We start from the raw sequence: 22,924 nt of genomic DNA on the forward strand, positions 1-22,924 counted from the left end.
ATGGAAACCCCTCAAAGTGTTTTCTAGTTACACATCTACCTAGATAACCGAGTGTCCACTGAACAACGAGCACCATACTATAGAGAAGGCCCAGGAAGGCCAAGGCAAGGTTACTCCTCTCAAGAGCAATAAAATCTAACAGGGAATAGAAAAATAAAAATAAAAAACAGACTCTCTCCTGTTTCTAGCAACATGGTAGACTAGGAACCTTTACTAACCCTCTGGATGAAAACAACAAAAAACATTGGGTAAAACATTTTAAAACATTCTCTTAAATGCATTCATAAAGTGATAAGAAAGCCAGGAATACTCAGGACAAAAGTTAAATGAAGACAAGAACAGACAAAAGTCAACTGAGCTCACTAAAGCTGATTTTCACCTTGAAGGCATTTGCCAAATTGAAAAAAATCAATTATCAATTTTTTGGCTTTGCAGGCCTCTGGGAAAGGAGACAAAGGACACTGACACACCTAAGGTGTGAGTCTGGAGACCCTAGAAAAGCTGGAAACCCAGAAAGTTACAACCCTCAGCATAAAGGTAAACTGGAAATGAGTTGTCATATTCCAAAAGGACTATTTAAATGAAAAAGAAAAAAAGGAAAAAAAAAAAAAAAAGGCTGCCCTGAGCCACGGCATTGGAGAAAGAGAAGAAAAACATCTCCCCCGAGAATTCAAAGGCACAAGCCAGCCCTTACTTGGGTACTGGGTAATTACAACTTAAAATACTACTTGGTTGTTCTGAAAAACCTCAAGCCCAGAATTTATTTTAAGGGGGGAAGGACTGGAAGGGGTCCTCGGCAAATGACAGACGTAAATGCAATCTTTCCTGGAGAAAATCAACTTTACCCTAGACTTCAATGATTTTCCACAGATACAGATCTGAGAAAAGTGAGCAGCTCTCTCTCTCACACACACACACACACCCTCACATATCCATAACAAACAAGGAAATAAAATGCCATAATAACCAAAACAAGCCAATTTTAAAAAGACTTCCATAGTGTGTTACTAGAAATTTAAAAATTCAATGGGCAGATTAGATAAACTAAAGGAGAATTAGTGAACTGGAGGATGGGTCAGGGGAAGTTACCCAGATCACAGCAGAGAGTCAAAGAAATGGAACACATGAGAAAAAGAGACATGGAGGACAGAGTCAGAAGATCTAATAAAAACCTGACTGCAGTTCCGGAAGGAGTGAGGAGATTGAGGCTGGGCAATATTCTCAACAATTTCTCTTCAAACTTTCTAAAACGAAAAAAGATACTACTCTAAATATCCAAGAAGCCCAATAAATCCCAAACAGGATTACTAAAAATGGATCTACACACTGAAATATCATAGAGGAATTGTATAACTAAAAAAAAAGAGGGGATACTTTAAAAGCAGCCAGAAAGAAGAGAAACATTACCTTCTAAGAAGCCAAAATAAGAGGGAAAACTGCCTTTTCAAAAGCAATAGCAAAGTCAAATTGCTTATTAATAGCTAAAAGACAGTGAAATAGTACCTACAATGTGCTAAGATATAACAGAAGTCTATATAAAGACAAATCTTTCAAAAATGAAGGCAAAATAAAAGTAATTTAGAAGAAGCAAAAACTTACAAAATGTGTCACCTCCTGACTGTCAGTAAGGGAAATTCTAAAGGCAAAGGAAAATTGGACCTTATAAGGAAGGTCGGAGACACAAACACAAATGCAAAACAAAGGTGTAAATAAGGTATGTTAACAAAACACTGACCATATAAGACAACAACCATTCTCTGTGTGGTTAAATTTTTTTAAAATAGGAAATTAAAATACATTACAATGATAGTGTATAAATTTAGAGGGATTAAAATTAAAGCATTTAAGGAGAATAGAAATATTAACGAACTTCAGACTATGATAAGCTGAATATGCACATTAAAATTGCTAAGGTTATCACTAAAAGAAGCAGAATCCATAACTTTGAAACTTCTAAAAGAAGACAACAAAAGAGAGAAAAAGAAACAAAGGCAAGACAAAAGTACAAAGCAAGACAACAGAAAAAAAGTTAAAATATATTAGTATTTATAATATTTTTAAGTGAACTATTAATAAATTCTCTAGTTCAATAACAAAGATAGATAGGGTAGATAAAAATACGAAAGCCAGCTATCTGCTGCTAATAAGATACATGTTAAGATGTAACGATACCAAAAGCTGAAAATAAAAGGATAGTGAAGGAGATATCGTGTCTGGTATGGAAGAAACCTGGTATGGTTCTAATTAATAGATAAAAGAGACTTCTGGGCAAAAAAGATTATGAGAAAAAAAGTAGATCTCTTCACAATAATAAAAAATTTTATTCACCAGGAAAATATAATTCTAAATATTTTAAGATAGCCTCAAAATCCATAAAGCAAAAATTGATAAAAACACAATGAGAAATTGCCAAATCCACCATAGTAGATTTTAACATACCTCTCTCAGTAATTCATATATCAAGCAGATAAAATATCAGTAAAATGGAAATCTTTACAGGTAAAATGACTTGATGATGCTGGGATTTGCTGAAATTACTTCCTAATAAAAGGTAAGGAAGGAAGAAAAGATGAAACAAAATTGGACATTCTGAAGGTGAATATATGGGAAGAGGTCCACTTCATGTTTTTCTCCTTTTCCATGTGTTTGAATATTTCTTTAATTCTTGATTAACGGAAATCTCAATGTGAAAGGCAAAACTACAAAGATTTGGAGATCAAACATAAGAGACTGGTAACTGACTCGGAAATAAAGAATGCCTCATAAAGAGACTAAAAAGACAAACTACAAACAAAGATAATCACAGCCTATATAACCAACAGTAGAATACTCGGAATACTTAATAAGTATCAATCAATTTTTAAAAAGGTCAATGGGGGAGGTATAAAGAAATAAATAGAAGTAAAAGAGGTGCATATAGGAACAATATATGTGAAAAGATGTTCAACCCATTAATGATCAAGAAATTAAAATCACAATGAGACAGCATCTATACTCACTAACTTGGCAAAAATTGAGAACAAAAGACAATACCAGATACTGACAAGGAGGAGAAGCAAAGGGAATCCTCATCCTCTACTGGTGGGTGAGCTTACTAGTTATAGCAACTTGGGAAAACTGGCATTCCCATGGAAAACTAGACTTGCACATGCCCAGCAATTTCACTACTAGGTAAGACCCCTGAAAACCTCTCACACGTGTACACCAGGAGACATTGGTAAGAATGTTCACAACAGTATTATTCATGAGAACAAAAGACTGGAAATAATCCAAATGTCCAACAGTAACATAGACTATAAAAGGATGTGGTCCAGGCAAATAACTGAGTTCAACAAGCAGTGAGAATGAATGAACTACGCCTACGTGCATCATAAATGCGAATCTCAAAAACATAATGTATAAATGAAGGTCGAGAAGAATACACATACTATGATTCCATTTATATAAAATTCAAAATCAGCCAAAAGCCAAATAATATATTATTAAGGGATCTATCATATGTGGTAAAACTATTAAGAAAAGAAGGGAACGATTTCCACAAAATGCAGTGTAGCAGGTGGGTGGAAGAAAGATGCGACTGGAGAGCCCCTGTGGGCCCGAGGGACAGCTGTATTACTAAAATTCTATTCCTTGGCTTGGGAGGTAGAATTCAAGAAAGTTTCTTTCATTTTTGTGGATTAAATAAAATGTGTAAGTTTTTATATACTTTTGAATATGTATTATATTTCACAATTTAAAAATCAAGGTACCAGAAAAGAATTTAAATTCATAAGAATATTCACTGCAGTCAAAAATAATATAGTTGCACAAGTTTAGTTTCTGGAAAACAAGAGGTGAAAAGAAGAACCAGAGAGTATATTGGGAAGTTAGCTAATCACAGAAGGTGAGTTCAGAAGAAAGTTTTTGGATACGAGGCAGGGGCACAGACAAGTAGAGAGCACAATCTCCTGTGTGTGGGTGAAAACATGCACAAACATTTAGTCATACATAATATCACTATATCTAAACAAATACTGAAAGAATGCCAGTGCTGAAAGGAACTTTAGAAAGCCATCTATCCCAATCTTCCATCTAATACAGGGCTCCCCTCAGCAATATTTGTGACAACATTGTCACTTAGCCCCTGCCAGAGCATTTGCAGTAATGGACAGCTTAATATTAATATCTCAGCAAGCCAGTACATTTCATAGGTAAGTTCTTCCCTGTACTGACCCCCAAATCTGCAAACTAATTAGTTCCACCCATTGACCCTGATTCTGGCCTCTGAATCTACATGTAATTAGCCCAAAATATCATTTAAATATTCAAAAATAATCATCATATCACATATAAGTTTTCACTTTCTCAGGACTAGATCTCTCAAGTTTATTCAACAATTCTTCATTTGCTGTAGTGTCCAAACCTCCCCACCATCCTGATCACCCTCCAGCTTCAGCATCTCATAATGTATGAGGCCAAGAACAAAACACTGACAACAGTACAGACACACTAATACCTTAACTATTCTGGATACTATGCTTACATAACACAGGCAGGATTACATTAACTTTTCTGATAACCAAATTAAACTGTAGATCCATATTGAAATTCTTAAATGTACTGAACTCCATAGGTATGGCCTGCAAAACGTGTGATTGCTATCCTCTGGAACCCAGGGTTAGGACTTTACATTTATTTCTATCAAATTTTAGATTATCTCAGCATGCTGAACTCTTTCAGACTCTAAGTCTATCATCTACTATCTCTTCTAGGTTGACATATTCATAATTTTGACAAGAATATCTCATTCTTTTATCCAAGTCATCAGTAAAACTACAGACTAGAACAGTATAAAAACAGAGACATATATCATATAATCAGAAAACTATGTTCAATGTTCATAGAAAAATTAATCCATTATTGAACACCTTTTAAGGAAAGTTGTTAACTACCTACAGTTGTACCTATCATCTGACCTGCCTTCCTATACCAAGTATAACAAACCAGATTGATGAATATCTTGCTTAGATTCATATATATTACAATTGAGGCTCAGCCCTGATACAGCAATCTTATTACACTATCAAAAAAGAAAATGAGGTTGGCTTTAGCATGACTTGTTCTTGGTAAGTTCATGCTGTTACAATCTCAGCATGTGCTCACAAAGTGAATAAAACAGTACACTTAAAAAAAATTAATGCTAAAAGGTCACTGAGGCTCAAAAATCATGACTTGTCAATTACCAAAGTTAGTAACAATGCTTTTTGTACTAAACAAACGTCCAAAGATCTTTCTCATTACTTAAAACAAAACTTGAAGTATTAAATTAATTGTGAAACCTCCCTGCTCACAATTTAACAAGGAAAGGCCCCATTTCTCCTCATTTTTTTCCTGTTTTCCCAGTTTCTTCTCCTCAAGTTTCCACATAAAGGAGGAAAAAGATCATGCTATAATGACTTTCCTGTAAAAACTTTTTTGAGCCTTACAATATGATGCAAAGTCTGCATAAAAACCCCCAGGATATTGTCCTTAAAAATGGGATTTTTAAGATTCAATCTACTTTTTCTACTAAGGAACAGTATTTCAGATTCTCTCTATAGAGTCTTTTTCTTTTTTCTTTTTTTTTTTTTTTTGAGACAGTCTCACTCTGTTGCCCGGGCTAGAGTGCCATGGCATCAGCCTAGCTCACAGCAACCTCAAACTCCGGGGCTCAAGCAATCCTTCTGCCTCAGCCTCCCGAGTAGCTGGGACTACAGGCGTGCGCCACCATGCCCGGCTTATATTTTCTATGTTTTTAGTTGTCCAGCTAATTTCTTTCTGGTTTTTTTTTTAGTAGACATGGGGGTCTCGCTGTTGCTCACGCTGGTCTTGAACTCCTGGGCTCAAACGATCCGCCCACCTCGGCCTCCCAAAGTGCTCTCTAGAGGGTCTTGATATACACATACCATTTGGTTTCATTTTTGAAATGAAAGTGAAATAAATGTGGCCTGATCTGCATACAGACTGCTATATTTTAGAAAGCCCATGCTCATGTCCATAAAAAATATTGGTTTTTAATATATTGAAATAAAATGAGATTTTTTAAAATATTCCCTAAATTCCAAATTACTGTATTAAACATCAAATCTAAGTATGTGTTTGTCCTTAAAGGAATAACATGATAAAAACAATATTTGAGAATGATTATTCTCATGGTTGTGGGTAGGCTGTTGTGAAGCAATGTGAAAGAAACTAGCAGAATAGAGGAGGTCAAATCAGTCAAGGGAACAGAGAAAACTAATTTCAAAGAGCAATCAGGAAATGTTAACAGTTTTTGGTAAATTCCTACTAGAAAAAGAAAACGAGAGAAAGGAAATAAAAGGATGACCCCCCAAAAGGAAGCTCTTCTTTCCTTTCAATACGCTCCCCAAGGAATGGGAAAAGTTTTAAAATCATATGAATAAAGTAGTTAAGGGAAGGGGTAAAGCCAAAGGCTTCACTAAGCAAAAACGATTTTTCATTTGTAGAAATGATAGAGAAGTAATGAAAAATAAAACTAAGATACAACAAGAAGAGAAAGAGTACAGCTCAACCTGGAACAAAGGCACTCTTTGCAGTCACTTTATCAGATACAGGGTGTCCCCAAAATCACCATACATAACAAAAATGGGAAATTATAACTAAATGTACCTTTATTTACAAAATATTCATCACAAAATTTGTCCTTTGTATGGAGACTTTTGGGACACCCTGTATTTAAAAAAAAGTGTCGATGATGGTTTCTAGCAGGAGTTGGCTAGAAAACTATAGCCGTGGGTCAATCAGGACCACAGCCTGCTTTTGCACACCCATCAGCTAAGAATGGTTTTTACATTTTTAAAAGGGTGGATGTGACAGAGACCAGGTGTGTGACCTGCAAAGCCTAAAGTATTTACCACCTGGCCCTTTACAGAAAAATTTCGCCCACTCCTCATTTAAGGGATAAAAATGGACAAAACTGGGAAGGCAATAAAATAGAAATGGCGGTTAATGGAACAGAGTATTATAGAACTGCTTTAGGAATGAGAAAAGGCTCCCCAACAAAGGCAAAGATACCAGGCCAATACAGTACAAAGAAACAAGTAATCACTTGTTTAACAAATGCTATTGTTTATAAAAGGCATTGCAGCTCAACAAGGAAATACCTTGATCAAGCGTATGAAAAAGACAGTGCTCCTCAGTGGGATGGTACCACTGCATCTAAGACTAAGAACTATGAGAACAATCACTACTGTTTTCAATGGCATATGAGGAGAGAAAATTAAATAGCCATCTCAAGTCCAGCTCTGTGAAACAATGATCAAAGGAGGAAAATATTAGACTCCAGAGGCCACAGATACTACTGATTACAGTGATTACAACTGTTTGCAGACTGGCTATAGTAGCAGAGATCTGGATGTCCAAAGCAGAGGAGCATGGAAAAGTGAAAAGAAATCATGCTCTAGTAAATATGCCAAATTCAAAACATCTAACAACCATTTACTCTGTACCTACCGTGTGGGTATAGTCAGTCCCATTTGCCTCATTGAATCCTGACAACTACAAATTATCAATAGAGAAATGGAATATAAAGCAAGTTTAAAAGCTCCAGATCAAAAAACTAATGAGTGGCTGAGACTAGTATTTTCTCTATTCATTATAGCTGTTACATAAAATAAATTATCTTGGCATAGAAATTGCCAAATAAAAGGAGGTAAAAAGGTTATTTTCCATGTTTAACCTGAAAAATCTCTACCACATCCACTTCTTACAACTCCTCCACTTTTCCCTCTGACACGTATGGGACAGTCCTGCCTTGGGGCTTTCCCTCTTCCAGGAACACTTTTCCCCAAACAGCCACCTGGTTCCATCCCTCACCTCAGAGTTTTTTCTCTAATCTTAAAAGAATGGCTGAAAAGTAAATCACTAAGCAACTATTTAAAAGGTTAGAAAATCCAATGAAAGCAAAAGGCAGGGAAATATACATAAACAGAAATTAAAAAGTTACAACAGAGAAGATTAATAAAGCCAAAAGTTGGTTCCTTGAAAAGACTTTCAAATAAATAAAGCAGGCTTTTCTGAGAAAGAAAAAGAAAAAGAAACAGCAAAAACAGTAAGAGGAACGAAAAAGACTAAAAACTTAATGGGGATTATGATTTAAAAGGTAATAAAAGGTTATTATAAATAACTTTATGCCAACAAGTTTGAAAACCTAAGAGAAATGAATAACTTTTAAAAAATGCTATCAAGTTCTACCAAAAGAAGAAATAGAAGCTGAATGATACTATAATCATTAAAAAAAACTAAATCAGTTGCTTTTTAAAAAATCCCTTAAAGATAGCATCAGGGACATGCACAGTGGCTCATCCCTGTAATCCCAGCATTTTAGGAGGCTGGGCAGAAGGACTGCTTGAGGCCAAGAATTCAAGGCCAGCCTGAGCAACATAGTGAGACCCTGTCTCTACAAAAAATTGAAAAAAAAAAAAAAATTAACAGGGTGTGGTAGCATGCACTTGTAGTCCCAGTCAGGAGGCTGAGACAGGAGGATTGCGGGAGCCCAGCAGTTTGAGGTCGCATTGTACTATGAGGTCACCACTGCACTCTAGGCAACAGAGCAAGACCTTATCTCAAAAAAATAAATAAATAAATAAAAACTAAAAAACGATAGCATCAGACCCAGGCATTTTTAAAAAGATAATTCATGAACACATTCATTTCAATCATTCAATAAATAGACAATTTTGTTCTTATACAAAGTCATCTGGAGACTACAAAAAACACTCCCCAATGCATTTTAAAAGGCTACATAACCTTAAAAACTAAACAAAAGTAACAAATTATAACTTCCTGAATAAAAGATGAATCCATGAGTCCTGATAGACAGATAAGAAAATCTCATCCTTACAATCGATTGAATATCAACTAATAATACATAGGTACAAAAAGATATTGCAATCATAAAAATAAAATACTATGGAAAATGAGCACTCTCAGAATAAAAATGAGCTCCTTGAAATTAAAAATTGCAGCAGAAATGAAAAACAAAAAGGACTAGAAGATAAACTTGAAGAAATCTCTCAAAAAATATAGCAAAAAATTTTTTAAATAGAAAGCAGGAAAGAAAAGAAAATCAAAGAACTAGTTCAGGATATTCAACATCCAAAAAATAGAACCAGAAATAGAAAAGAAAGGAAACGAAATCACCAAAAAACTAAAGAAAATTTCTCAAAACAAAAGTATCTAGGAAAGGGCACGACACTGTGAAATTTCATTATACTGGGGACCAAAAGAAGATTCTACAGGCTTCGAGAGAGGAAAAACACAAATCACATACAAAGGATCAGGAATCAGAATGGCTTGAGACTTCAAATGGCAACAGGGGGAAACTATTAATAGAAGACAATAAAACAAAGCTTTCTTAATTCTGAGGGAAAATTATCTCACATCTAGAGATATGCACTTGCTAAGTTATTAATATAAATCAAGTATTAAGTGCAGGATAAAAACACTTTCAAACATAAGGTCTCAAAAGTTTTTAAAATCTTATACCTTGTCTCAAGAAGCTACAGAAAGAGGCAATAAAGTGGGTGAGTAAAACCAAGCAGTTAAACAGCAAAAAACAATATCCTACACAGGAGAGAGGAAAAGAAATTTCTAGGCTAATACTTGTGGTATAATAAAAAATGTATTTGTGGCCATGCACAGTGGCTCCCACCTATCATCCTATCTCCAGGCAGAACTGCTTGAGGTCAGGAGTTCCAGACCAACCTAAGCAAGAGCGAGATCCCATCTCTACAAAAAAAAAATGAAAAATTAGCCAAGTATGGGCACACGCCGGTGGTCCCAGCTATGTAGGAGGCTGAGGCAACAGGATTGCTTGAGCTCAGGAGTTTGAGGTTGCAGTGAGCTATGATGACATCACTGTACTCCAGCCGGGGCAACAAGGCAAGACCCTGTCCCAAAAAAAAAAAAAAGTATTTGGTCTTTGTTTGTAGTGCCCAGCACAGAGCTCCTAAAACCCTGGGAATTTCCTGATAGGAAAGTCTTTATATGCCAATGAATGACTCATAAGTAGGCAGGTAAGTCACCAGAAAACCAACCACAGCCATTAGAGGGTTAGAACTTCTGCCTCCCAGCTGCACCTGACTCCTCCCACCTCTAGGAAAGAGACCTGGGCTAGACATTGAATTCAATCACCAATGACCAATGATTTAAACAAACAAACTTACGTAATGTAAAACCTCAGTTTAAAAACTTGGAAAGAGGAGGGTTTGGGGAGCTCCCAGGTTAGTGACACATGCCCATGCTGGAAAAGTAGCACATCCTGGACTCCATGGGAATAAAATTGCCCTTGTAAAATTAATAAAACTAAATTGTTAGGTTTTTAACAAAAGCATACGCTTTGAGTAGAAGCATAGTTAAGTATTAATCAGTTTGCCTTATTTAGTCTACTTCTTTTTTTTTTTTTTGAGACAGAGTCTCACTCTGTTGCCTGGGCTACAGTGCTGTGGTATCAGCCTACCTCACAGCAACCTCAAACTTCTGGGCTCAAGCAATCCTTCTGCCTCAGCCTCCCGAGTAGCTGGGACTACAGGCATGTGCCACCATGCCCGACTAATTTTTTTCTATATATATTTTTAGCTGTCCAGATCATTTCTTTCTATTTTTAGTAGAGACAGGGTCTTGCTCTTGCTCAGGTTGGTCTTGAACTCCTGACTTTGAGCGATCCTCCCACCTCGGCCTCCCAGAGTGCTAGGATTACAGGCGTGAGCCACACGCGCCCAGCCACCGCTTAATGTTTAAAAGTCACATAGCCCCTGTCACAAGGTCCTAAGTTCTATAGATAACAAAATAACATCTTTTTGTTGAGACAGGGTCTCATTCTGTCGACCCAGCTAGAGTGCAGCGGCATCATCATAGCTCAGTGCAACCTCAAACTCCTGGACTCAAGTGATCCTCCTGCCTCAGCCTCCCATACAGCTAGGACCACAGGCATGTGCTACCACACCCAGCTAATCTTTGTAATTTTTTGTAGAGACAAGGTCTCGTTCTTGTTCAGGCTGGTCTGGAACTCCTGCCCTCAAGTAATCCTCGCACCTGGGCCTCCCAAAAGTGCTAGGATAATAGGCGTGACCCTCCATACTTGGCCAATAGATAACATCTCTAATGTTAAGAAACCTCAAGTTTTCCATTTGAGATATTTTCCAGATCCTACATTCCAATGGGTCCACTGACACCAGTCAGTCTGAAGACTCCCTAACAAGGAACTGACTCAGCATGGGAATGCAGTTTCTTCATTTCCCTGCCCCATGACTTTACCCCACTTCTCGACCATTCAGCAACCCCCAGCTCCTCAGCCCCCTCCCCACCAAACTTTTCTTGAAAACCCCAGCCCAGAACTCCTTGGGGAGGCAGATTTGAGGTTTCCTCCCACCTCCTCCCTTGATGGCCACCCAACTATTAAACTCTTTGCTGCAACACCTGCTGTTTCAGCATACTGGTCTGTTACCGCACATCGGACAATCAAACCTGGTGGTCCTATGAGAGGAACAAAGGTTCCTGAGCTCAGAACCCTTCTGGACCCCACTTTATGTACCTCTTCATCTAGCTGTGCATTTGTATCCTTCACAAATAACCAGTAGGAAGTGTAGTGCGTTCCTGAGTTCTGTGAGTCGTTTTAGCAAATCATTGAACCTGAGGGGAGGTCATGGGAACCCAGAAATTTGTGATCATCTAGGTAGAAATAGAGGTTGCCAAGGGACCTCATTTGTGGCTGGTTCTAAAGTGGGGGCAGTCTTGTGGGACTGAGCCCTTAACCTGTGGGGGTCTACACTAACTCCAACTGCCAGAATTTAACTGAATTGTTGGACACCCAAGTTATGTCACAGAATGGGAGAATTGATCATTGTTGGAAAAGATACTCTAATGAAGGAAGAGCCCAAGAGGACAGCTATATACAAGATGTAGAAGGCCATCAGTCCACAATGAAATAGTTTAACTGTGTAGACAGCTCTGCTAACGGCTGTCATTACCAAGGTACCCAGTGCTACCATATCCTTTTTTCAGCCAGAAGACAGAACGCCCAGGTAGGCCCGGCCCATATTCTTATCTGCACTTGACAATAAGGTGATGAAGTTCCCGCTCTCCCCTCCATGTCCTGCTACCTGAACCAACACAGCACACTCATTTAATTGACATACTCCTGAGAGCTAGAGGTAGACTATGGTGAGATTAGAAGCAGAAAACACAGAGCAGTGACTCCAATACTCATGGCCTTGCCCACTAACTTCCCCAAAGGGGGAACCTTATAAAGTCTCTGGGCAGCCGAACACCAGACTCTGACTCAGAGGCTGTTCAATGTGTCTTCTTGTGTAACCCTTCACGCAGTAGTGGCACTACTGCCCTTTCCTTCCACATCTAGTTTAATGCTCAGCACTGGAAATGATGGCAACATTCTACTGGGTACTCTATGCGTTTTTTAATTTGTATTCCTTAAATAACATATGTATCTTTTAAACACTTCTGTATGCAGTGTACATTTTACAATAAAAATTTTAAATAAAGTACAGAACTGCATATATAGTGTGCTGCCATTAGTTTAAAAAAAGAAAAGGAAAAGAATATATGTACCTATTTGCTTACACATGCATAAAATACCACTGAGAGATTAAACAAGAAACAGATCACAGTGACTGCCTCTAGTGAAGACAACTGAGTGGCTGGGAACAGGAGTGGGAATGAGACATTTCACTGTAGAGACTTTTAAAGCTTTTGAATTTCTAACACTGTAAATTTCAAAGGCACAGATGCATACATGCATACATAAATAAATAAATGAATAAATTCAATGACTTCTATGTTTTAGCTCTATAATTTTGGCAAATCATAACCTTGAGTCTTTAAAATTATGAGGGATATTACTTCATAACATTGCTGACAGAACCAAATAAGATTTTGTAAAAAGCCCTTTGAAATCTATCAAATACTATGCACATCTGAAAGGTATTGTTATTACTGAAAAACATCCACTCTTGCCCTTCCTTTCCGCTTACTCTATAAGGTAACATTTCTTCACAATATAGTAAGTTTATGTAGCAGTTAGGAAAACACTGGCTTAAACTAATCCATATGAAATTATTTAGATTTAACAAACACCTAATGAAGCCTGTGGACATCCACTAAGTCAATAATGTCCTATAAAGAGACCCACCCTAAGATACCCAACCTTCTGGCAAGTTTATCCAAGATAGAAATCAGCAAGACAAAGTTCTTGCCCTCAGGGAGCCCACAATCTGCTACTGATACCAACAGTATATTAAGTGCTATGCAGAGATGTTTTTTTTTTGTTTGTTTTTTTTTTTTGAGACAGAGTCTCACTTTGTTGCCCGGGCTAGAGTGAGTGCCGTGGCATCAGCCTAGCTCACAGCAACCTCAAACTCCTGGGCTTAAGCGATCCTACTGCCTCAGCCTCCCGAGTAGCTAGGACTACAGGCATGTGCCACCATGCCCGGCTAATTTTTTCTGTATATATTTTTAGTTGGCCAGATAATTTCTTTCTATTTTCAGTAGAGACGGGGTCTCGCTCAGGCTGGTCTCGAACTCCTGACCTCGAGCGATCCACCCGGCTCAGCCTCCCAGAGTGCTAGGATTACAGGCGTGAGCCACCGCGCCCAGCCTGCAGAGATGTTTTTTAAAACAAGGAGGAACACAGAATACCATCACCTAACTCAAAGACTGCATAAGAGAGCAAGGAAGGCTTCCAAGAAGAGGTGGTGACATTTGACTTAAGTCATGTTCCATTTAAGTCCAGAAAGAGAAGTAGGAGTTAAAACAAGCACATAAGCAGGGATGGGACTCCAGGCAGAGGGAAGAACAGGGACAAAGTGGATAAGAAAAGTGTCAAATAGTAACAGGGCATTCAGAAAACTGCAAGAGATTGTGGGATATAGAGCCCTGCATTCTAAAAACAAACCTGTCAAAGGACACAGTCACTGGTAACTGTCACAGAAGGTATTTCTGAACAAATGAGCCTGTCATTACTAACATCCAGATTATACTCTGGATAAAATAATCTTTAATAGTGTTTATTTAAGGAACAACACAAAATTATTTTTCCATTGTAATCTAATGGGCCATGGCAGGAATTTACTAAACTTTAATAGTCTTAAAAGCCTAGTATTTTATACATTCAGAATAAGGCAATGGTAAAGGATGAAAACTGTCATTTCAGATTAGAAGGAAATAAGATTAGAAGAATAGAAAATAATATAAGAGGTCCTTCTTAGGCTTTTTTTAAAAAAGTGTATGAAGCTTCCAGAAAGGAGGATATAATGGAGGACACAAATGTATAGCTTTACTCAATTTAAACAAGGGAAAAGGTTTCATTGCATCTTCTGAGGGAGAGATTCATTGCATTGCAATACTGACCAGGAATCTGTGTCAAAACAAAAAATAAGTCCCACAAATGACAAAGATATCCAGCAGGTGGATTAAAGCGCTTATCAGTGTTGTCTATCATACTGCAAACCTATATGATTCTCTGAGCAACTCAGATATTTATGTCACTTGGGGAAAAAATGGAAACAGCATCTTCAAAGAGGAGACTGACATCAAAGAAGAAGAGCAGGGACTATTTCCATAAAGTGCATCACAGACAAAGTTCAAAAGGAATAACTTGAGGATTTTTATAACTCACCTGTATTGGCATTATGCCTGATGATTCTACAGACTCCTCAAATCATTCCTGGGCAGGGATTTAGGTCAGGTATGTAAAAGGTACTGATGTGAAGGAGTCCTATGATTATGTGGCCTCACTGTCCAGAGAAACAGCTGATGGCTATCTTGCAGCAATAACTTCAGCCTTGGACAGATTAGAAATACTGTTTAGAAAAAGAGGGGATGTGGTACTAAGAACATATGGTTTAAGAAAAATAATTTGCTATAAAGGAGATGCCATTTTCAAGTTTTAAAACTAAGTAGAAAGTCTATTCATTGCACTTCACACAATGGTCAAAATGGAATACTGAAACCCAATTATGAAGAGATCACATTTCTTGCAACCTCACCTACCTACCTCTAGGTATAAATTTGAGAGGTAAGCATTAATGAATATAGCCATCACAAATCCATGCAAAGCCTACAATGCCATTGGACACACAGAGTGTGCTTTAGGAAAGAAAGGGGAAAAGTCTCTCAGAAGCAAAAATAATTTAAATTATAAATGAATTAAAATAGCCACTGAGCAGATGAGATACAATACATGCAATAAATAAAGTTCATGCACTTCACTCAGAAGAACCTATATGCTCTTATTTTACATTTAGAACTTATTCCTACGTTAGAAACAGTTCCTACAAGAGTACTGTTTCCTATTCCAGGGAAGCAGAGAAGCAAATTAAAAGTTGGGGGCATCTACAGTCAATCTCATTGCAAAGGCACACTGAAAGCACCTAGAAGCAACTGCTAACAGCCTGACAAGGGAGAAGAAAAATTATCTTTTAAAAAGAGATATAAGAACCCAAAACACAAAGCAGAATGGAGCCTTAAGTGTAGCAGTGAAACAACCACCACACATCAGCGGTCTCTATGATCATGGTATTACATGGTGTGTGCACAACAGCATAGACAAATTCCTTGTAATAAGACCTATGTTCTGGTTCTGCTGCTTAAGAGCAAGCCATTCAGCATTTTCTGAACTCACCTTCGCCTGTAAACTCATGGTAATACTTACTCTAAAATCAGACAGAACTGCCAGAAAAAGCTGAAAAAAATTTATGCAAAAAGCACTCTGAAAACTGTAATATACTATACAATATGTAACATGAAGAATGTTAAAATATGTTCTGTATATTCTGTTTAAGAAGGCAAGGAAGTATGTAATATATTTAAATCAATTTCCATTTAAATGGCTAAATAAAAAAATAGCACTTCTCTTAATAGCAGAACATTAACTTACATGGTTCCACTTATCCCCTCCACAAAAATGCCAGATTTTTTTTAACAACTGTTAGCAAGAGAAAGAGTTTTTAAAAGCAAGAGAAATATTTTAGCTGCTCTTTGGAAATGAGATAGGTTGGACAGCATTTCTTCTGCCAGGAAAGACATTTCAAAATGAGGAAAAATAAAATATGTTTTAAATGAATATTCATACCTTAAAAAAATTAAATGAAATGTATTTATAGAGGGATATTTTCCAAACTGTAGATCATAATCACTAGTGGATTACGAAGTCAATGTAGTGGGTTGCTACCAGCATTTTTAAGGAAATAGGGTAGAAAATATTAGAAGTCATTGCATTTAATAAAGGTAAGTATTATTCCATAGAATTTTGTTTTACTTAATACGAATTAGTACCATGTGCATATATACAGTAGTGCTGGGTAACAATGTAAATGTATTGTTTCTTACATGGGGTATAGTCAAAAAAAAGTCTGAAAGTCACTGCTAAGAAAGCTGATGAATAGGCATCTGGTTTCTAGATGGTGGCTAAGGACTAACAGAAAGCATTTAAAAGCAGCTAATACTGAGTGACCAGGAGATAACAAGGAAGTAAAGAAATCACAGCTGGGACCAGACTGATGGAGAAGAGAGTAATGTTTTATTTTAAAAAGTCACTGGGCAGCAGTTCTCAAAGTCAGAAAAAGATAACAGCATTCCTTCTAGGATTTTTTTTTCTAATTTTTTTTTAAGACCGGGTTTCACTCTGTTGCCGAGCCTAGAGTGCAGTGGTGTCACCATATTTCACTGCAACCTCAAACACCTAGGCTCAAACCATCCTCCTGCCTCAGCCTCCAGAGTAGCTGGGACTATAGGTGCAAGCCACCATGCCTAGCTAATTTTTCCATTTTTTATAGAGACTGAGTCTTGCTCTTGCTCAAGATGTCTTCTAGGAATTTTTTAAAAAGGAAAATTACAGGGAGACAGATGGTAAGAAAAGCGCTATATTGGAAGCTACGAGAATCCACCCTCTGCCTTTAGTCCTCAATGTCCTCATCTGCAAAATGAGAGGATTAAACTAGAGGATAATTATTAAGAATCCTACTTAACACTGATTCTGATGGAAGTTTATAATAATTAAATGATGACATGAGGACTTGGATTACAATAGAGCTTTTGTTCTTAATAACTAAAAGTTTATCTTTTAATGAGAAAATTACCTAACACCATAATAAATAATATGACTTTACATAAAAATCAAGGCTTCACACCTAATGTCGTATTTCTGCATTGCTCAGTTTTCCATACCTAAAAGGTCTACCTGGACAGGTAAAAATTACCCTTAGATAAGCATGTTACTATTCACCTGGTGGCAACCATAAAAAGCACATGGAAGGTGCCTTGAGGGAGTTACATAACCTCTATATACCTCTCTTAGTACCATGGCACATTGAGAAGATTAAAAAAAAATAAATTAAATAATCATTTAGGTATATTTACATTGTTAAAACAGCTGATCAGTATAATAAGTGTTTTATATACTAAAAGATCAGATGTTCCTAAAATTTCCATTTATCTCTTTCCATATTAAGATCAACTATTTTAGCTTGCCCATTTCTTTTCTAGATAAAGGTATCAATTGCTTCCTTAATGTTTTCCTATTATTACGTCAATTTCCTTGCCTGATCTTGGCTGGTTTTCCCAGTCTATGTGCTCTTTAACCTACTGGCAAGAGCCTGCCTGCTCCTTATTACTGGTAAGCCCTTCACTGTCTGTGCCCACTTCCTTGTGCTCAGAGCCTCTATCTGTAAAAATAGTGGTTGCAAGCTCTCATATAAATAGACACATACAAAATATTTAGGACATACAACAGACTTGCTCTTACTGGGAATAGGCTACATATTATATTATGAGGAGGTGTTTACATAAAGATGTGTATTTTATCACACAGATGTCATATTTGGGGCCGCCTCTAAGACTAGATGGAATCTGCTTCACTTCAAAGCAAAAGACCTCCATCTTTTTCAATTTAGGCATGAAAAATGATAACAGAGAAATGTATACAATAGGCCTCAATAGGGGTACTGTCAAAGGAATAAAAACAGACCAACAGACTAAGCTAATCAATCACTGACAGCTATTTTGACGCTGAACGCTACTGCAGAACAGTTCTAAGGAAATATACTGAAAAGAACTAAATTACCTACAAAAATACAGAGAGAGAGGGAGATACACACGCACACACAAACACATACCATGGTGTTTCATCATGCCATACCATTAGTACAAAATAAGAGGAAGGTAAAGCATAACATCTACTAGGTAGGTGTTCTCTCTGTAAGTCCATACTGCTCATCATTTCTCTCTTGTTCTACACACCAGTAGCTGCTTGGAAAACATGTTCTCCCAAATCAAACCACTCTGATTCAATTGGACAGACACAGGTCAATCCAACTGACCAATATGTAGAAACACAGTAATTCAGGTTTTGCTGAATTCACTTTTTACTAAACTTGCTTATCTTACGCAGAAACAGAGTAAACTCAGGGTTTGCTGTATTTAGCTTTTACTGAACTTGCTTGTCTTTTGCCAATTTTCACCTACTTTGAAATATGCACCAAGTAAACTATCAGACATTTAATTTTACTAAATGCCATCCAAATAGTTGATTTGGTACCATAATACTCAAAATAGAGTGATCTTGATTTCTGAAACTCACTTTGGGCATTAATGCTAATTATTTTTTAATGCTAATTATTAATAGATCACATTAGTACAGCTCAAATGAAAGGCTCAATATGTATTTAAGAGCTGAATAAAAAAAAATGGAAAATACCAAAAATATGTACAAGTAAGGAAGAAAGCACAAATCTCTGTGAAATAAGTTATGTTTTAAAATATGCACTAAGTGGAAATTGAGGAAGTGAAGATCTACTTGTGCTATCATGTCCTGAAGCCAGCATTTAAGTTTTTAGAATCAAATATGCAAAAGGCAAGCACCAGAGAAAAATGAAAGAAGGATGAAACTGAGAATAAACAAGATAGTAATGAAAGGAAAAATCAAACATGACTGTTCATAAATGTCTATATTATTACTATTCCACCAAAAAATACCATTTCTTAGAGAGTGAATGGGAAATTGGATACACAATGCTGTCAGTTATAAAACTCACCTTCACGAAGGCTGAACATGAGTGAGAAAAATAACATGTCAGCTTGTACTGAAATAATTTTAATTATTTCAGTATATAAAACATTTACTTACTATATCTAAAATTTTGAAACAGTTTTGAATTTTTCTTAATACACTGAAACATGTGAAAGGTTTCTGTATAAAACTGCAAGTCAAGGAAAAAAAGCTGTTTATTATAGATACTAATTGAAAGTGTAACAGTAGGATAATTCAGAGAATAATAGCAGTTTTGATTAATAAAATTAGCACTTGGTCCAAAACATATAAAACTATCAATTAAAAAAAGGCATATGTAAAACCAAAAAAACTGTAAGTGGATTCTCATTCTAAAAGATAGCACTTAAACTGACTTAAATAGATATAGTATCAAGAAAAAAGTCAATACACTAGCATTAAACAAAAAAATATAGAAAGCACACACAAAATATACAGAATCAGATCATTAATACCTTTCTACAGTCTAATCATAGTGATGATTACTCTCTAAGTAAGTTTATCCCTTTCCCTCAGTGAACTCACCCAACGTTTTCTGCATCTTCATCACACTCAGCTTTATATTTGCAAGGTCCACACTTGGAGTGTTTTCTGTGAACTTCTGCCCCTGACCCTTCCTCTTCTGTTTAAAAAGAAAAATCAAATTTTCAACCAAATTTCAACCATACCTGGGATCTTTTCCAGATATGCTTCATATTTTCAGTAGCCATAATCCTGTTTTGGGGGAAAAAGCACCTGAGCTCTTGAAAACAGTCACTTCCAAAATTTATCAATGCTTGAGTCTACATATGTTGCCAATACTGAGTACGACATTCCACGAGGAAAAATGAGTATTGGTGCTAGAAAAATAATTCCCTAAACTATGTACACAGGAATAATATAGGAGGATTGATAATGAACTACTTTTAAAAGAAATACCACTATATAACATTAAATAAGAGAGAAGAAAAAAAATATATAAGCAATAAATTTAGTCCTGTGATTACTGTCCTACTGAGATAAGCCTGTGCAATCCTGATTGGCAGATAAGTGCTTGACCACAGTAAAATATAACTCTCACCTTTTCCTCACATCAGCTTCACACCTGCATTTCCAACTACATAAAAACTAATACCAGTTAAAGGAAATATTTATCTCCAAATTTTAAAAAGGAAAGGGGCCTTTATAAAGGACTTTTCCCCTTTTCCTACCTGGCTACTTAGCACAGCCCAAAATACCCCAATGCAGAAGTATGTGGGTCCCCTATGACCAGTACAAAAAACTGTGAATACCACTAGCCCCCAACTCAGCTTACATCCCACACTTAAGGGGTCCTACATTTTGTGGGTCTCAACTAGAGTGGACCACATCCTGATAATCTCAGACCAGATAGGGAGATCAATTCTGAGGTCAATGTAAGGATTTCAGTTTATTCAAGGGATTTCCCTGAATTTGGTTTAGGAAAAATTACTATTCAGGGGGTGTTCACTGGTAGAGAAAGCATTAGGAAAGTACACAGATCTACCATGCCTATTTGGTAATAATTCTAAACTTCTGATTTTTGGTGTCTGCCTGCACTTTAAGTAGAAATCCTTCCCAAATTTTCAAGAATACTCCCAGATTCCAGGGATCATCATCCTAAGTAATTCTGAGACCTCAAAACATCATGATACCCAGAAATACTATAAGTACAAAGAGCTCACTAAGATTTGTATATTAGTATGAGCAAATCACTTAGTCTTTCTAATTCATACTCCCTAAAAAAAGGGTCAACCTGCATCCTCAAGGCAAGACATCCAGTATTGTATCATACAAGCAAATCTTGAAATCAACTCTCACTTCTTTAATATAAGAACAATGACAGTTTCCTAACTGAATACCTGACCACAGGGGCTAGACCACATGATCTCTTAAAATCCGTTCTAGTTCTAAGGTCTAGGATTCATGATCTCATCCTTCACACATGATTATGAAGCTTCTACTTGAACATGTCCGCTTAAATCAAATTCTGTTGTTCAACAGCTTTAATCATTTTTTTAGGTGAAACTGTCATCCTTGAACTTCTTCCTCATGACAGTTCTATTCTCTAGGTGACCTTCAAAGTTCCTTCCAACTCTGAAATTTTAGGATTCTATGAAATACAGAAGCCTGGAATAAGGTTTGGATATTTTAAAAGGATTATAATTGTAGTTTTCATTTGCATAAGTGCGAATTTTCTGAAGTGACTCTATGTCAAACATTATTTTGCATACAGTGGATACTCATTAAGAATTATGGCCTCAATAAACTATGAAATAGCTTAGGCATTCTCAATTCTGATCATTTACACTCTATTATATGTTGTTAGCAAATATTAATTTTTAAACATCAGAAATAATTAATTCATATATTTGTAAAATAAAATCAAAAACATAGATATGAAATTTTTAAAGGTTTAGATTAAATTCTAAATTCCACTAGAATTATTTTCAAGTCTTCCATTTTCTACACTGAACTCACTCTGGAGTTTTTTAACGCTATACCTTAACAATTCCTTCTGAGCAAAAATTTGGAAGCAAGGGGTGGGAGAGAGTTACAAATATTCTGGTCTAAGCTAAAATTACTTGTGGGGATGATTCTAAGAAGTCACTTTGATACCTCAATTGCACAGAGGCTACAACATTTTCCCCTTAGTCTGACAACAAATCTTTAGCGAAAAATGCATGAAACAAGAAGGCCTGGAGCTGAGGGAGATAGATGGGTTAGGGGTGATGGCTATGTGGTGTATGGTTTCTTTTTAAGGTCATGAAAAATCTTCCAAAATTGATTGTGGCAATGAATACACAGCTCCGTGAATATACTAAAAGTTACTGAATTGTACACTTTAAATGGTGAACTGTATAGTATGCGAATTATATTTCAAAGCTGTTAAAAAGAAAAAGTGAAAGAAAACAAATGCTCCTTAAGGATTATGCTTGAAACCTACCTCCCTCTCCAGATCCAGATCCAGTATCTGAGAAGAAAAACAAAGAATGAATATGAACATTGTTCCTGCAAATTCCTTTTTATCAAATAGTAAAATTTCTTATCAAAAATAAAACTGTGATATCCACTCTCATAGAATCCTTTTCTCATAAGTTTGATATCTAACAGTTTATCCTTATTTTATGCCTCTCTTGAAATATAAATTACTTAGACACATAATCATCTATATCTCGTACATCTTTGTAGCCCATTAAGAAAAATACCCAGGGGCTTTGCACAGAGTAAAGACCAATAAATCTTGTAAAGTAAATGGCTAAATATAAAGAATTAATTTTAATTTATTCATTTAAAAAGTAAAAGAAAATTTTAATTTTGTTAAAGCTTGAGAGGAATAATGAGTAAGCTGCTTTTATTAGAAAGACAGGAAAGAGTTTTGGGTCATGCTCCAAAATATGTTCTTAATCAAATCTGTAGATAGAGACCAAAAGCCAAAAGGTAACAAAAGCCCCAAGGTTTAGGAAGGAAAGAATCACAAGGTCAAGGTTTTCATATTACTGATGAAATTAACTCCCCCTAAGAAATCTAATCAGAAGGGATCTCACCTGACCTCTTACTGGTGAAATTAAATAGAGCCTCTCTCAAAGTTATCAGAAAGAGCCCAGGTTAAAATGTAATTAATGTAAAAAATTTAGTTTATAATCCTAAAAGAGCCACTATATAGCACAGAATATGTTAAAAAAGAGGGTTATGCTAGTATGGAGCCATAAAAAAAAAAGCAGAGAGGGCAAGTGAAGAATGTGATACTTTATCCAGTACTTTCCAGGGGAGAAGAACACCCTGATCCAGAGACCCCATTCCAGTTCTCCAAATTGTTCTTTGGAG

General features: G+C 36.3%; 1 protein-coding gene and 1 long non-coding RNA gene across 2 annotated transcripts in view; one reads left to right on the plus strand and one right to left on the minus strand.

Moving 5' to 3' along the window:
- Positions 1-22,924, minus strand: part of LOC123645789 (tomoregulin-1) — an 81,967-nt gene that overhangs the window by 26,366 nt on the left and 32,677 nt on the right. Inside the window, exons 4-5 of the mRNA XM_045562260.1 lie at positions 22,044-22,070; positions 19,625-19,721 (exon numbers count right to left, since the gene is read on the minus strand). Of these exons, the coding sequence (XP_045418216.1) occupies positions 19,625-19,721; positions 22,044-22,070 (124 nt within the window). The remainder of the gene's footprint in view (positions 1-19,624; positions 19,722-22,043; positions 22,071-22,924) is intronic.
- The window catches only part of LOC123645791, a 55,730-nt gene that overhangs the window by 24,827 nt on the left and 7,979 nt on the right, over positions 1-22,924 (plus strand). The window lies entirely within an intron of this gene.

The sequence above is a fragment of the Lemur catta genome, chromosome 10 (genome assembly GCF_020740605.2).
Source record: "Lemur catta isolate mLemCat1 chromosome 10, mLemCat1.pri, whole genome shotgun sequence".
Taxonomy (NCBI): domain Eukaryota; kingdom Metazoa; phylum Chordata; class Mammalia; order Primates; family Lemuridae; genus Lemur; species Lemur catta.